Source organism: Zootoca vivipara, chromosome 12, assembly GCF_963506605.1.
Source record: "Zootoca vivipara chromosome 12, rZooViv1.1, whole genome shotgun sequence".
NCBI lineage: Eukaryota > Metazoa > Chordata > Lepidosauria > Squamata > Lacertidae > Zootoca > Zootoca vivipara.
In genome coordinates, this window is record NC_083287.1 from 1,660,817 (window position 1) to 1,677,986 (window position 17,170).

The 17,170-nt window shown below is 40.8% G+C and overlaps 1 protein-coding gene across 1 annotated transcript in view; it reads right to left on the reverse strand.

Annotated features, from left to right (window-relative positions):
• The window catches only part of CUL1 (cullin 1), a 50,353-nt gene that overhangs the window by 18,876 nt on the left and 14,307 nt on the right, over window positions 1-17,170 (reverse strand). Inside the window, exons 3-8 of the mRNA XM_035101380.2 lie at window positions 14,001-14,175; window positions 10,834-11,001; window positions 9,814-9,864; window positions 8,716-8,806; window positions 4,052-4,215; window positions 2,996-3,158 (exon numbers count right to left, since the gene is read on the reverse strand). Coding sequence (XP_034957271.1) covers window positions 2,996-3,158; window positions 4,052-4,215; window positions 8,716-8,806; window positions 9,814-9,864; window positions 10,834-11,001; window positions 14,001-14,175 — 812 coding nt within the window. The remainder of the gene's footprint in view (window positions 1-2,995; window positions 3,159-4,051; window positions 4,216-8,715; window positions 8,807-9,813; window positions 9,865-10,833; window positions 11,002-14,000; window positions 14,176-17,170) is intronic.

A 17,170-nucleotide genomic window follows, 5' to 3' on the forward strand; every position in this document is an offset into this window, starting at 1 on the left:
AATTTGCAAATGGAAGAAACACAAAATAACTGTCAACCTCCCTCAGTCAGGGGCTCCATGCAAGATCTCATCTCGTGGACTTGCAACAATCATGAGAATAGTGATGAAGCAGCCCAGAACTACACGGGGGGGACTTGTCAATGATCTCAGGGCAATAAAACTACCATTACAATTATGGACTGGTCATTTCTTCGTCAGAGGGCAAATGGGCAAATTTAGCAGGGGATCAAATACTCCCCCCCCCCAATTGTATTTGCAGCATAATGAATGGATATAACATGAGTCAAACTAGGCAATTACAAAGTATACAATACCATTCAAATCTAAATTAAAACATAACAAACTTTTCAGATGACCATCCCTCCAAAACAAACTTTGTTGTGCATTACTTTTTAGTATGAAAAACATGTCAATGTTTTACAGTGCCTTAATTTTCATCTTGAAAATTTAAATTATTCTGTCATGTCACGGGGAAATGGTGGTCTAAACCAGTGTTTCTGAACCGCTGTTCCGCGGCACACTAGTGTGCCGCGAGACGCTGGCTGGTCCGCCGCAACGTGCGGCGGCGAGAAGGGCGATTTGCATTGTCACGTGCCTAGCGGCCGCCAATAATCAGCACTGACCCGCCGGAAAGGAAGCCGGCCGGGTCACGATGCGGGGCGAGCGCAGCTCTCAACAGCCACCACCACGGGAGGGTGGTTTTAGACAAACTTAAAGAAGCTGGCTGGATGAGCTCAACCTGAAACTTGCTGAGCAAAGGATTGTGCTGGCAGAGAAATCAGCGGCTTGTGAAGCCTTATTACAGGAGATTGCAACCAACACAGCAATTGGCAAGTGTTTCTTACAGTCATAATTATATAGTCAATATAGGGTGGCACAGAGTTAAATTTTTTAACTTTTTTAATGGTGGTGTGCCTCGTGATTTTTTTCATGGAACAAGTGTGCCTTGGCACAAAAAAGGTTGAGAAACACTGGTCTAAACTACAGAGCTAGGGCTTGCCAATCAGAAGGTCGGCAGTTCGAATCCCCGCGACAGAGTGAGCTCCTGTTGCTCTGTCCCAGCTCCTGCCCACCTAGCAGCTCAAAAGCACGTCAAAGTGCAAGTAGATAAATAGGTATCGCTCCGGCGGGAAGATAAACGGCGTTTCCGTGCACTGCTCTTGTTTCACCAGAAGCGGCTTAGTCATGCTGGCCACATGACCCGGAAGCTGTCAGCGGGAAAACGTCGGCTCCCTCGACCAATAAAGCGAGATGAGCGCCGCAACCCCAGAGTCAGTCACGACCTTTAATTTTCATCTTGAAAATGTAAATTATTCTGTCATGTCTAAAAATGTTCAGAAATAGTCCAATAAAAATGTTATTTGCATGAAAATCTACACTACACTAAGTGCATTTACAGTGGTACCTCGGTTTACAAACACAATTGGTTCTGGAAGTCCGTACTTAACCTGAAGCGTACTTAACCTGAAGCGAACTTTCCCATTGAAAGTAATGGAAAGTGGATTAATCCGTTCCAGACAGGTCCGCGGAGTACTTAAACTGTAAATACTGAAACCAAGGCGTACTTAAACCAAGGTATGACTTTACTGAATTTTATCCTAATCACATATTTCAGTTCAACTAATTTTGGCTATGGAAAAAAACTTGAAATATAAATAAATGAATGTAAAATGAACATGGCATCCGTTTTAAACTTGTTACCCCAAACCAGACATCCCCAAACTTCGGCCCTCCAGATGTTTTGGACTACAATTCCCATCTTCCCCGACCACTGGTCCTGTTAGCTAGGGATCATGGGAGTTGTAGGCCAAAACATCTGGTGGGCCGCAGTTTGGGGATGCCTGCCCTAAACTATATCCACTCACTGATTAATTTTATGGAAAAAATGTGGTTTTGAACAACTGCAAAATATTCTGCTGAAGAATTCTGCATCAGAAACATTTCCACCCCACCATCACTGACATCTGATGACATGGCAGGTGACCTAAAACCCATCCTATAGAAAGTGTCTTCACAATTCTTTCAGGCCAAGCTATAAATAACACCTTTAGGTAAACATTTTTATCGCAATGCCTTTTAAACAGCCTGGAAAGTCCATCATGTCTAACAAATACCCTGTTTCTCATATTTTAAGACATACCCATAAAATAAGCCATAGCAGGATTTTTAAGCATTCAAGGAATATAAGCCATACCCCGAAAATAAGACATAGTGATAGGCGCAGCAGCAATGCCGGCCGCGGCAGGAGGAGGAGGAAAAAAATAAGACGCCCCTGAAAATAAGCCATAGTGTGTTTTTTTGAGGAAAAAATAAATATAAGACGTGTCTTATAATATGAGAAACACGGTACAGTGGTACCTCTACTTACAAATTTAATGCGTTCCGAACGCACATTTGTAAGTCGAAAAAGTCGAAAAAAATTGTAAGTCGAATGCACTGGGAGAAAAAAATTGCAACCCTATCTAACAATTCGTAAGTAGAAAAAATCCTATCTAAACCGCATCCAAGATGGCGGACGGAGCGCCATTCGTAAGTAGAAACAATTGTAAGTAGAGTTATTCGTAAGTAGAGGTACCACTGTACTGAAGTTTTCAATCAGACCCATGAAACTAATATCCTATACCACACACATAAAAATCCCCCTATTTGCATATTTTAACCCATTTTCCTATGCTTAGTGTCTGGCAGTATTTATAGCTAGGCCAAACTGAATTTGTCTACTAATGCAAGTGATAGTTAGCTTAAAATCCTTGCCATTTAATTTTAAAAGCTATTAATCACAGAAATTGAAAGTAGATTTTTCATATGGCAAAATTACACTCCTATGCATTGTAATTCTTTGAAAAATTGCAAATCAAGTGTTTTTAAATGTGTTCTTCTCCCCCACACCCAATTTTATGTACATTTTAAGCAAAGGAAACCACCCTGAGCAAAGGTCTATCACATTATTCCCATTACTCATAAATGTCTAGAAGTCAAGCTCGAGAACGCTAACCTTCATTTTTGTCAGCATCCAACAGGTTCTGAAATTCTGTATGAAATATCTCCAAGTGTTTTTCAATCAGTACTTGTTCACATTTCCGAGCTAGCTCATCTTGCGTGCTCTCGTGGAGATACACCTGAACCCTCCTCTGCTCCTCCAGGAGGCGGGCTTCGGCCTGCAAATAAGCAAAGACTTAAAAGCAAAGTCTGAAATGGTCCTAATGTCCAAGTTGCAAGAAGTTGCAAGTAGTTCTGCTCCTCTTTCTATGATGAAATGCTATGAATTAATATTTGAAGAAGCAGAACAAGTTTTCAAACCCTTTCCCACTGGCACTTATATGTCCCTACCTTAGACTCAGATCACTGATCTATCTAGCTCAATACTGTTGAAATGGAATCAGTTTTCAACAAGTCTCAGGATTTATTATTGCTGTTAATTATTTATTGATTATATTTCTAAGCTGCCCTTCATCCCAAAAGAACCCCAAGGTGGCATATAAAAAGGAATAAATACCAAACAGGTGGGGGTAGGGGTGGGTATGAAATAATGGGTGGGGAACCTGATAGAACATGTGTTTCTAGAGACAAACAGGAAATGGCCATTACCCCTCATGACAAGGTTGTGACCTTCTAAGGCAGGCGTCCTAAAACTACGGCCACGTCGGGGTTACCTCAGTGCGCGGGGACTGACTGAGGCTCTGAAAGCACCTCAAGCAGCAGCAACTCTGCCAATGAAACACCGTGGTGGGTTGCATAGGAATTCGATCATATTTGTTTCAAAATATAGTCCGGCCCCCAACAGTGTCTGAGGGACAGTGAACCGGCTCCAGGTTTAAAAAGTTTGAGGATCCCGGAGTTAGACATTTGGGGGGGGGGGGGGAGACAGTGCAACAACAACAACAACAACAACAAAACCTAAACTACAGGAATTATGAATAGAAGATGAGGGATTCAGCTTGACTAGAACTAAGTAACCCCTCGAACCTCTACCATGCAAAAACAATCCTATTACTTCTAATACCATAAGCAGTTTCAAGATCTAAGCAGCAAGTACTGCAAGTGTACTTACTTTTTTCATGTATTCTGTAACTGGATTCTGTTGCAAAAATTCAGTGCTCTCTCTTGTGTAGAACCTCTCTGTGTCAGCAAGAAACTGAGACTCAAAGGACTCCTTATACACTGTCAGTGTAGGGCCCTTAGCAAAAGTATCATCTTCATTCAGACCTAGCTCCACTAGAAACATAGGAACAAAGCAAATAAATAAATCATACAAGTGTGCATGCACACGACAGCTCATACCAATAACAAACTTAGTTGGTCTCTAAGGTGCTACTGGAAGGATTTGTTTGTTTGTTTCTACTATAGCAGACCAACACGGCTACCTACCTGTAAATTAATCATAGTTATTCTGCTGAATAGGAAAGGTTCTATGATTGTACCTATGCCTAATGAACTGCAAAATTATCAATCCATTCAGAAAGATTCCATCAACTTTATCTAAGAATGCCAAAAGTGGGTTGAAGAACCTGCAACTAAAATTACAAGATTGCACGCTTCTGCAGTTGAAGCCAGTCTCACAGCACAGCATATCACCATGGCTATAAATTCTAATACAGTGGTACCTCTGGTTAAGAACTTTATTCATTCCGGAGGTCCGTTCTTAACCTGAAGCACCACTTTAGCTAATGGGGCCTCCTGCTGCCGCCATGCCTCTGGAGCATGATTTCTGTTCTCATCCTGAAGCAAAGTTCTTAACCCGAGGTACTATTTCTGGGTTAACGGAGTCTGTAACCTGAAGCGTTTGTAACCCGAGGTACCACTGTAATTTTGTTTTGTTTGCAGAGGTGTTTTTTAAAAATTCAAAATGGTAAATATTTTCTCTTTTAAATTTAGACAAAGTAGTTTTCATTTGTGGCAGCTGCATCACAACATGTTTCCTCCCAAAACAACCTTGTTTATCAGGCAAAAGTGGCTTCCTGAAAAGGCTTTTCTCTGCCACATACCTTTATAGTGCTCATGTCTCTTGCTTCTACATCTAAAGCGAGCTCTGTCTTCCACATCATAGTTGAAGCTGTCCACAAGGCTTAGCGCAGAAGTGTGTAACTTTTGCTCCAATTCTTTCTTTCAGCACAATCCTAGCCACGTCTACTCAGATGTACTACTGAATTCAGTGCTTACCCCCTGGTAAGTGGGGTTAGGATTGCAGACTTTTTCTTCCTTCAATTCTCTGTTGCTCTATTCTAGGCATCCCCAAACTTCGGCCCTCCAGATGTTTTGGACTACATTTCCCATCTTCCCCGACCACTGGTCCTGTTAGCTAGGGATCATGGGAGTTGTAGGCCAAAACATCTGGAGGGCCAGAGTTTGGGGATGCCTGCTCTATTCCTACCTCTCTCCCCTGCTGTTTAAACTCTTCGATGGATCATTGTTTGATTTACAGTGGTACCTTGGTTTACGAACTTAATCCGTTCTAGAAGTCCGTTCTTAAACCAAAGCGTTCTTTTTTTGGGGTGTTATTATTATTAATTATAACAATCTATACAATCCATCTTATACATTAATTTCAAAGAAAAAAATACCAACAAAAATATAATACAAGCAAAGAACATAATACAATACACCACCCTCCACCATTCCCCCTCCCCCCTCTGACTTCCCTCCAGTCTACTCGACTTCTGTTTCTATCATTATTTTAATTCTGTAAATTCTATTATCTATATATTCCTATAAATATATATCTCTGCATGCATTCTATTTTCATATATTTCTATATCTGTATCCTTTTTATCTCCAATTTTATCCTCTTGTGTAACTTCATATCTTTCATTCTAAGCATGAAAGCCTATTATCCTTTGAATGATATTTTTTCATATATTCATCATAGCATTTCCATTCGCTTCTTAGCTTTTGTTTTGATTGACTTCTCACTGCTGTTGTCAATTTAGCCATCAATAAATACTCAGTGACTTTGCTAATCCACTCCTCCTTTCTTGGTATTTTTTGTGTTTTCCAATATGTGGCTATTACCATCCTGGCTGCTGTGCTAGCATATAAACACAATTTTTTATTCTCCTTTGGTATCTCCTCATTTAATAGTCCTAGTAAATAAATCTCTGGTTTTTTATTATTGATTTTTTCATCTTTTTTTTAATACCTCGTGCACAACTAGCCAGAACTTTTTGATTTCTTGACATGTCCACCACATATGTATAAATGTTCCAGGTTCTTTGTTACATCTCCAACAAAGATTAGTTTTTAATTGATATATTTTAGCCAATTTTGTAGGTGTTAAATGCCAGCTATGGTAGATCTTAACGAAATTTTCTTTTATGCTATACGAAGCTGTAAATTTAATATCTTGACTCCACAATTTCTCCCATTGATCTATATGTATTATATGGCCGAGATCCTTAGACCACTTGATCATTTGTTGTCCCTTCTTCCATCAAATCCCACTCCAATAGGAGATTATATGTTTTGGATAATAGTTTCCTTTTGTTTTGAATCACTTCATTTCGAATTTGGAATTTATTTTTGCAAAACCTTTCTTTTTATCTGCATTAAATATACTAATCAACTGCATATATTGCCAATTATCTATTCCAAAAAAATTTAAATTTTCATATGTCTTTAATTTATAATCACCTTGACATTATTCTAACAATTGTCTATATGTGGGCCAATTTGTCCTAGTATTCAATTTCTTGATAGCATGAGCTTCTATTGGTGAAATCCACCACGGCGTATGGAATTCTGCATATCTTTTATATTTGTTCCATACCTTATATAACGTGCCTCTTAATATGTGATTAGAAAATTCTTTATTTATTTTGGCTTTTTCGTAATTTAGATATGCATGCCAACCGAAACCAAAGCGTTCTTAAACCAAGGCGTGCTTTCCCATAGCAGCGGGGGACTCAATTTACAAATGGAACACACTCAACAGGAAGCGAAACATGTTCTGCTTCCAAGGCAAAGTTCACAAACCAAAACACCTAGTTGGATCAAGCGTTCTTGATCCAAGTTGTTCTTAAACTAAGCTGTTCTTAAACCAAGGTACCTCTGTACTGTGTTTAGCAAGCAGCCATTACACACATAAAAATAAGAAGAATACTGCTAACAATAGTGGTTTACATTTCTACTCCCCGAGTTTTACACGAAAAGTAATTTCCCATTCCCCCTTTTAAGTTTTATTACACAAATTGGTAAAGTCTTGGCAAGAAATTTGTATGGTCTAAAGGTGCTGTGGGTTAAACCACAGAGTCTAGGGCTTGCTGATCAGAAGGTCGGCGGTTCAAATCCCTACAATGGGGTGAGCTCCCATTGCTCGGTCCCAGCTCCTGCCAACCCAGCAGTTCGAAAGCACGTCAAAGTGCAAATAGATAAATAGGTACCACTATGGCAGGAAGGTAAATGGTGTTTCCGTGTGCTGCTCTGGTTCGCCAGAAGCAGCTTCGTCATGCTGGCCACATGACCTGGAAGCTGTACGCCGGCTCCCTCGGCCAATAACGCGAGATGAGCGCTGCAACCCCAGAGTCGGTCACGACTGGACCTAATGGTCAGGGGTCCCTTTACCTTTACCTTAAAGCAGTGGTTCCCAACAGGTGGTCCGCGGACCCCCAGGGGTCCGCGAGCTATGCCAGAGGGGTCCGCAAGATGCTATTAGAATAAAAAATATATTAAATATATTTCGTATGATAGCAGATTTTTTGTTTGGGCCGCTTCCTGCATGAGCAGAGTCTAGCGCAAAACTAGAATTAGATAGAGGCAGTAGTTCTGCTGTATGCCGTTAGGTGGAGCTTTACAAACACTACTGTTTTGCAAAGAGGCAGCGCGCACATTCTACTAACGCTCACCTCCCCAAGATGCTTTGCGTGCGTCGGCTTCATTTGTGCGCTACTGCGCAGGTACCCTGTCTTCTCCATTCCCCTCCCTCCTCCCTGGCGCGCGCTGCCTCTTTGCAAAACAGTAGTGTTTGTAAACAAAGCGTTGTTCTTCGCGGAAGCTACAGTTCGCGTAGTTAAAAATGGACCGTTGGTTAAAAAGTGGTTCATCTCATTAAGAACTGAAAATTTAAACTAACTGTATACTGATGGAGTACTCTGTTGTAACTGTAAAAAACGTATAAATATAAAATATAAAAAGATTCTTAATTTGGCTCTCACTTTTTAATTTTAGGATTAGGAATTAATGGGGGTCCTTGTCACAATAGCGGCTTGATGAGGGGTCCTCAAGAAAATTTTGTTGGGAACCCCTGCCTTAAAGGATATATACCACTCTACATTAGACAACAAAAAACAGGTCTTTGCAAGAGATGTCCTTTCCTTCTGCCATCTTAACAATGGGTGGATGTAATTGTTTCTAAGGTCATTATAAAAAGGGCATTCAATATAAACAACATATAAAGCTTTCACTCTCCCAGCTATTTACACACCGAGAGTAGGCAGGTATATTGAACTTCATGACAAAGCAGGCATTAGACCCAGATTGTGCCATACAGTTTGTTGTTGCAATGAAGTCTTAAACACGAGGCTATGCAACTTAACTGATTGGCTGAAGCAGCTGAAAAAGCTGATATTCTGCTAACTCTTCAACTCTACAACTCTAACACCAGGCATGGGGTGGGGAAAGGACTGCAAATAAGGGCTGTTTCAAATTCGTCCACAGGGTTGCACATAGTTTGGAGTTGTACAGGTCTGGCATGGAGAAGTTAGCAATAAAAAAATATTTTACCATAAGACTGCACAACTCCACTGATCAGTCTTGTATTGATTGTTTCACCATTTCTTTCCTTTTCAATCAGCTTCAGCACAGCATTTGTTACCTTAAAAAAGGAAATTAAGTGAAGACAAACTAGTTATTTAAACAAATTACAGAGAGCACCCATGCATACATTTGAAAGCCTAGGGTCACCCAAAAAATCCTTACAGTTCAAAATCAAATATGAATATTAATTATTTTCATCTTTATTGTTTTCCTCTGGAACATGTTTAGCTCTCTTGAATCATGTGTAACCATCCAATCTTCAGAAGCATTCTGCCTCCAGGTAGATGGCATGTGACTCAAGTGGCTGCTGGGGAAGGACATCGCCAAACACTGGCCTCCCATCAGCCATGCTTACTGGGCTTACTGGGAGATGGGGGAGGTCCAGAGCGGTGCAAGCACAGCAGTGGAGTCAATCTGGTGCTACCACCTCTACACCAACCTCTCCTCCCCTGAGAACAGTAGTGCGGCTGAGGGAGACCAGTCCCATGGCAATGCCCCCTTCCCATGCCGACCCATTTCAGCCCTTTCATTCTTACAGCTTCCTATAGGGATATAAGGACTGAAAAGTAAAATGATTAAAAATGCATTTCCAAAGTATGCTGGTATCAGGAGCTATCAAGATGCCTATGATATAAAACATATTTGTTTTTTGTTTTTAAAACATTATAGTTAGAACTATGAACTTATATAACATTATTGTATGCTATTAATAACACAGAATACTTATGTACAATCAAATGCAATTAACTACTTTTTAAGGCAGCTATTAACTATATGCATAATGATAAACTACTTTTCAGCAGACAATTTTTTTAAAGATTTAAATGAGAACATTAACATTAATGCAAAGATAGAGGTTAGGTGTGCAAGGATATAACCAGCTAATCCTTATTCTGCATATCTCTTTTCTGGGCAAGATACTGACTTATTTGACAAGTTATAACTTTTACTTAAGGAATATGGAAATATATATATATACTATTAGTCCTATAAATAATCCATTACTCCTATAAATAATTAAGGCAAACCTTATAAGAAAATACAGGAATCACTGCAAATACCTACCTGCTTATTTAAAGGCCTGAACAAACAGTCCCTCCAGGTGACAAGGGCAAGCTAGGATTTAACAGAAGAAAATAGAAGTTTGTGAGGTCTACAACATAGCTTGCGCTGCACACTGTGCTTTTCAGAACTTTCTTCTTTCAACAAACATTTTCTAAGGAGCATTGTCTTTCAAGGGATTCCCAAGTCCTTTAAAACTGTATGGGGGCTGCCTACTAAGTGGACTTATTGAGCAACACCTCTGCCTTAGGGCAAGGCTGGACAGACTGCAGGCTTTCTGGAATGTGGGGTTTCTTTGTTTTTAATTAGAACCCGATGTTCTATCACCTACAATCAGGTGCAAAATAGTGAACTGCAGGAGAAGGAAAAGGGAGTGAGCATAAGCTTGTAGTACAATCCTATGTATGCTTACTAAAATGTCCAGGAAATTGTTTTCAGTGTCTGAATTACACTTTCACAGAAAAAACCAATTGTGGCCTTTCCCTTAAGCTTTCTGTTTCTCCAGCCTAATTTCGGAGGCACTTCATGCACAAAACCTATGCCATAATGCATTTATTATTTTTCGAGAGAGAGTACAAGACTCTTTTACTGTCACATATCAGTGAATGGCCAAGATACAGAAACTCTGCAAATTACCCAGAGATTCAACAGGAGGTCCCAATGATGTTCAAATGCAGCCACTGAGAGGTCCAGAAGACAAGGAACATAATTGCCCCTCTCATGCCAGTAGTGCATGTTCTATTTTATAGCAGAAGTGTGACCCTCCAGGAGTTGCTGAACTCCAGCCCTATCAGTGCAAGCCAGAATGGCCAATGATCAGGGATGAGCCCAAAAACTTGTGGATTGCCACAGGCTAACCGCTCATGTTTCATAGCGGTAGAGCATTCATAATAAAAAAAAATTATGTGATGCCGTAGTAGAAACAAAGCCACACAAAGCTCTTGTGTCTACCCATTTAAAAACAAACAAGTTACCCCACAAATACTTTTCCATTGAAAGCTACCACCTTCTTGGAATACTTACTGAATAGATTTCATATATTCCCTTGCGGCCTTCATCACACTCACGACGAACCCAGTGTCGATTGAGGTAGGCACAAATCCCATTCAGCACTTTGCTTGAAAACCTATAATCCTCCCATTGTTGAGTGTAGAATTTCAACACACTTTCATCCATCAAGTCTTCACCATCCTGAAAGAGAAATGCGGGGGGGGGGCATAATGCCAGACACAAGCAGGACGTCGGTGATATGCCCGAGGTCAGAGTACAGCAGGAGCCTTAGCAATCCTTGATTGCTTCTCACAGTGATTTGGATCAGAAGGAGACACATTTTCCAAGGCATGAGACCATGTCCATCTTTGCTTCTTGCAAAGTCATAGGCTTATAGAATTTCTTCAGTTTTTATAATTTTGGAAAACCAGTTCCAACTCTCCATCATCTCAGATAGCCAGAGATGTTTCTGCAACTGTTGCCATATTATTTATGTGCTTAAACCCCACTCTCCACGTTAAGCATTTCTTTGTTCTTATAATTAAGACCAGAGGGCTTACTCCGAATTGACACTGGGAATGCACCCACTGGGCAGAAAGGTAGCACCAATTTTATGAGAGACAACAGACATCTTAATACTTCTGTACCTGAGCAGAACAACGACAGTTCAATTTAAATCATCTTTAGGAAAGTGCCTCTTTAATTCATTCCAACTGGAATGGCAAAAGCTTGCTGGGAACAGGTCTGTGAAGAACAGACAAGCATTTGAAAAAATGTTTGGTGGGATCAACGTGTACCTATTTAATCCTATTGCTGAATACTATGTTTCAGAGCAGTCTATGGACCAGGAGTAGGCAAACTAAGGCCCGCGGATGATCTGGGAATCAGCGTTTTTTTACATGAGTAGAATGTGTCCTTTTATTTAAAATGCATGTCTGGGTTATTTGTGGAGCATGGGAATTCTTTCATTTCCCCCCCCCCCCAAAAAAAGTCTGACCCACCACATGGTCTGAGAGACGGTGTACCGGCCCACAGCTGAAAAAGGTTGCTGACCCCTGCTATGGACTAACGAGAGGCGCCAAGCACTGTAATTCAGAATCTGAGATTCCAGAGACTGGCAGGCCCAGAGCAGGTGTTATGCCAAACCACGATTGCTATGGGCCCAAGCAGTAGCGGCACAAGGCACCTGCTCTTAAAACCAATACAGTAGAGAGTTTCTCATTACATCCAAATTGGGGGAACTCTGAATAATCTAAGCAGGAAGCAAAAGCCTTCTTCTGGTATGCCCCACAGAGGACCTTACGGTCTGCTAACAACACCTTGAAGATCCCAGGCCCCAGGGAAATTAGACTGATCTCGACTAGAGCCAGGGCGTTTTCAGCCGTGGCCCCAGCCTGGTGGAACACTCTCCCACAAGAGACCAGGGCCCTGCGGGATTTGACATCTTTCTGCAGGACCTGCAAGACGGAGCTGTTCTGCCTGGCCTTTGGGCAATATTGTTGATCCAGAGTAGATTTCAATGTATAGTTAGCAGAGTAAAAACTTAAACACGTTGCAGGATTCCCAAAAAGTAGACCAGAGGCAATAGTATTTCATTCAGCAGAGCTTTGCTGCTACTGAAGGCAAATGAGCATAATGGGTCACAAATCCAATACATTCAGGATTTGCACTGTCCATAGGAAATCCAGTTGTAGCAGACTTAACTTAGACTTATAATAACTTATAATAAGTCTAAACCTTAACACTATACAGTGGTACCTTGGGTTGCGGACCCGATCCATTCCGGGGTGCCATTTGCAGCCCAAAAAGTCCACAACCCGAGTGGCGCTTCTGCACATGCAGCGAAACCCGAAAGAAAAAAACACTTCCAGGTCCGCCGCATTCACAACCTGGAAAAACGCAACCCGCAGGGGACACATGAGGTATGGCTGTATACAGAAACCACAGCAGAAGAGATAGAAAGAGAAAGTGAAATCCAGGCTCCTTCTGGCCCTACTTTTATAGTCAGCATGACATGGACAGAAGAGATAAGAGAACTAGTGTAAGTCAGCTGTACTCAGCTTCTCTGAAGGAATAACCCAAACATCATGAACCTTCTGCTTGTTTCTTTCACACAGAGAAGCTTCCAGAAGCCTCTTGAATTAAGTAGAATAGGAAGTATCCTCTACACATCAAATCAATACTTCCTGCACTAAGAAATGCAAACTGACATATACATCAGGATGAACTTTCAGGTGGTAACAGCTGTTCTGACAGTGGAATGGACTCCCTGAGGAGGTGGTGGACTTTCCTTCCTTGGAAGTTTTTAAGCAGAGGTTGGATGGTCACCTGCCATGGATGCTTTAGCTGAGATTCCTGCATTGCAGGGGGTTGGACTAGAGGACCCTTGGGGTCCCTTTCCAACTCTATAATTCTATGATTCTAAGCCTCGGGAAGTAGATACTTTAAATAAATAATAAAAGGCAAAAATCTGTATAACTTCAGGCTTATCACCCACTGACACCAACCGCTTTTATTTCACTCCATTCACAAAATAATCTTTAATTTAGCAATCTCCCATGAAGTAAGGGAAGGTGCTTTTCACCAATGACCCTTCCACAGTTCGGGCCTTAAACAGGGCTGTCAGACCCTTTGGAAGAAATTAAGATTTGGTATGAAGGGTTGCAGAAGGGGGACTCTGAACAGATTGCCTGTCTTTCACTTCCATCCACACAACACGCTGTTGGATCAAAGTGACCTAACCTTATGTGTCCCCTCCACTGACTTCAGGCAGTTATCAGCCATTTCTCAATATGTGGCTGGCTATTTATTATTCTTTCAAATAATTTCCTCAGAGCCAACATCAAGTCAGGCTTAAAGTTTAATGCATTACTGCAACTCTTACAATTTTCATAAGAATACTGATATTAAAAGCTTAGGCATTTTATCTGTAATCCTATTTAAACAACATTTCTGGTATTATTTCTTCATTCTAATTGCATGCAACCCTGAATTTTACTGAAGAGGAGCCTAGAAATGTCTTTAAAATACTTATATGCTATCAAGAAGATCATTATTCTGACCTTTACAATATATATCATTTCCACCTTATAATTACATGTATTTTAAAAGTGACAGCAAAAAGCTCCACAGAGGTTTAAAGGCAACTTGTGCACTACCTTAAAGCCTTAGCTTTTGAGCTGATACAATTACTGTCTTACCTTAAGAAGATTTGTCAAGTAATTCTTCAGAAATTCTTTAAGCCGCTTGTACAGTTCCAAGCCAACAAACTGAGCTCCTCCAGGTGTTTGGCCTTTTTTAGACTTAGAAGTCGGCACACCAGCCCCTCGTGCTTGATTAGACTGGTGGACACTAGTACAGTAGTTATAAACATGACTGGTAGAATAGTTAAGGAATATGCAGTGTAGACTACATGCTATAATCAATTAACAAACGAGTGTGAAATTAATACTTTCAAATATTCAAAATGGTTCACCTACATTATCTTTTAAATCTTGAAAATAGTCATATATAAAGGTAAGTCAGCACTATCCCTTTATTGCAGAAGAGCTGAAGTAGGTGGATGTCCTGATTCATACAACGGCGTACTTTTAGAAGGTTACAGTATGGCAGACTTAGATTGGGGCATGTTTTCTAACAGCAAGAGAGCTATGGAAATAGGATGTAGGGAAAACCTGCCTTACCTTATTTTTGGAGAAGGAAATAAAATGAACATCTGTTGAGGATAATTACTTTTGCTTTTAACTACAGCAATGATATGTTACCTTCCAGTTCCAATTCACAAAGAGAGTTCTCTATATACTATTGATTTGAACACAGTCTCAGCTTTGTTGACCAACTTTAATTTATCTTAGGAAGAAACAATAAATTTACATGCACTGAGAAGAGTCAGTGAATATGTTAACCTAAATAGAAGCCAACAGAACTAACAGAAAACCCAAGGAAAGTAAAACATGGGACAGCAAACCAACATTGCTAAATTCGTAAGTAGAGGTACCACTGTACATTTAAAACATATTTAAAGCACATGGCTTTCCCCAAATAATCTTGGAAACTGCAGTTTACATCTGCCAGAACTACAATTCCCAGCACCCTTAAAAAACCACAGTTCCAACTTCCGGTCTACCGCCATTGCTGACCGGCGGGAGAATCTCGAGCTCCGAGATTCTCTAGCGCTGTGAGGGAGGGGGGAGCCGTGAGAGTGCCGCGGACCCCCAAAAGACCTCCAGATCGAGCGTTCTGGAGACGTGGGGACTCAGCTGCACCTTTTTCTGTCTCCTCCACCCCCCAGTAAGGGAGCCGAGAGCGAGCAGAGTTGAGACATGGTGCCTTGAGTCAATCTGCTACCCTTGCAACATGAAGCTCCGAGATGGCAGCCTGTGGAGCAGTGGATTTTTCCAGATTCAAAGGATTTGAAAACATAGGGCACCATGAGTAAAGGAAAATGATTTTTTAAAAAAGTTTTAATTCAAAAGATTTGGACACGGGGGGGGGGAATTAAAAGAGGAAATCGATTTCCCCCATTGAGCGAATTGAGACACAGTTAACTTGCCCGAAGCTGGGAAGATGACAGGAAGTTTTTAATCACCAAAAATCGGACTTAAAACTTTCCCCCTAAGGCAGGGTCAAGGGGAAAAAGGTTGAACTTCGCAAAATCCCTATAAAGGTTCTTTTATTTGGTCTGGGGAAAGTGCCCCTGGGAGCTGGAGTCGGGACCCTGGAGGGATCAGCGAGCCACCATTATGACATCACAATAGGATGGAATTTGTTTACCTCTTTGAGGCTGAAAACTGTCAACATTGAAGAGAGCGTAAAATATAAGGTTGGGAATAAGAAGTTTGACAGAGGTTTTTTTCTTAAATCGATATATGAGTTTTAAGATATGAAGAATTAGAGAGTTTGTAACCAGATCAGGCATAATTTCTGTTTCTGAAGATTGGAAATATGAACTGAAAATAATAAAGAAATCAGAAGGACTTCCATATGTCAGTTTTGAGTTTGAAGAGGATTCAAAATGTGCACTCCAATATAACATCTAGCTGTTTCTCACTCTGCTAGTCGGTGTTCTCCTAATTTCAGCCCCAGACATCTCAAGATTATTCATTCCTTATTCCACCCAAAAAGTCCAAAGAGAGGCTCTTCTTATTATTATTAAATATCAAAGATAATCCTTCTCTGATCCAATATGAGGAATTTCCTTCCAAGGGTTCCAACAAATCTAAACAATATACAGTGATACCTCTACTTACGAATTTAATGCGTTCCGAACGCACATCTGTAAGTCGAAAAAAATTGCAAGTCAAATCCCATAGGAATGCACTGGGAGAAAAAATTCGTAAGTCGAAGCCTATCTAAAAATTCGTAAGTAGAAAAAATCCTATCTAAACCGCATCCAAGATGGCGGACGGAGCTTTGTTCATAGGTAGAAACATTCGTAAGTAGAGTTATTCATAAGTAGAGGTATCACTGTAATAGTCCGTAATTATTTACTTCTCTAGTCATCATTAAATTGTACCCAATTCCATGTACAGTATTCCAGCCCCATTTCCTGTTAGCCATTCTTCTCCATCTTAGATAATAAGTCACACACACCCCTTTTTTTCATTCACAAAGTTTGGAGGCTTTTCTTCTTCACTTCAGCTTGTACACAAGGCCCTTTCTCTCTCAAGCTCTGTCTCTGCCATCTTGTTGTTTCTTACTGTCTCTGATTCCATTCATCTCTTCCAGCATCCCAACAGTTTCGGTCCTCCAGAGAGCTCTATGGCTATCCACTCAGTTTCAACTTCTGCTGTTACCCAGCTTGCCTTTGTCTTCTCAAGTTCAGGCAGGCCTAGGTCAAAATCTTTTCCCACAAGTTCTGTGCATTCTTTAACCTGTTGTTTCTTTGCTGGAAATGCATTTACCATTCTGCACATCTCTCAAGTTGTGTCAGCTGTTCATCTAACAGCTGCCGCATGAAGCCACTGATCGATGAAGCATTCATCAGTATCTTTGCCATATTGGGTGCTGTTCATCTCCCCCTTGGCAGTCTCTGCTTCTAGAAATTTGGGCCTGTCTCTTCAAGCCAGCATTCCATTCCCCACTGATTAGCTGCAGCTTCACTTTTGCAATCATTACCGCCCCCCCCCCCAAAGACCAGAGAATCACAGGTAATATAAAAGATTTTATACCAATTAGAGCTGCCTCATGTGTTATCATCTTCTGTAGTAACCAGTAAAATAAGCCTTTGAGTCTGCTCCTTAGCCTGTTGATCAGTACTTTTTCACCCTCCAGCAGTCTGTTTGCTTTCTGCATGCCAATCAAGTGGCAGATAGAAAATCCAAGTTGTGCTTAATTCCAGTCTTGAAATAATCAAAAGGTGGTGGTTTTG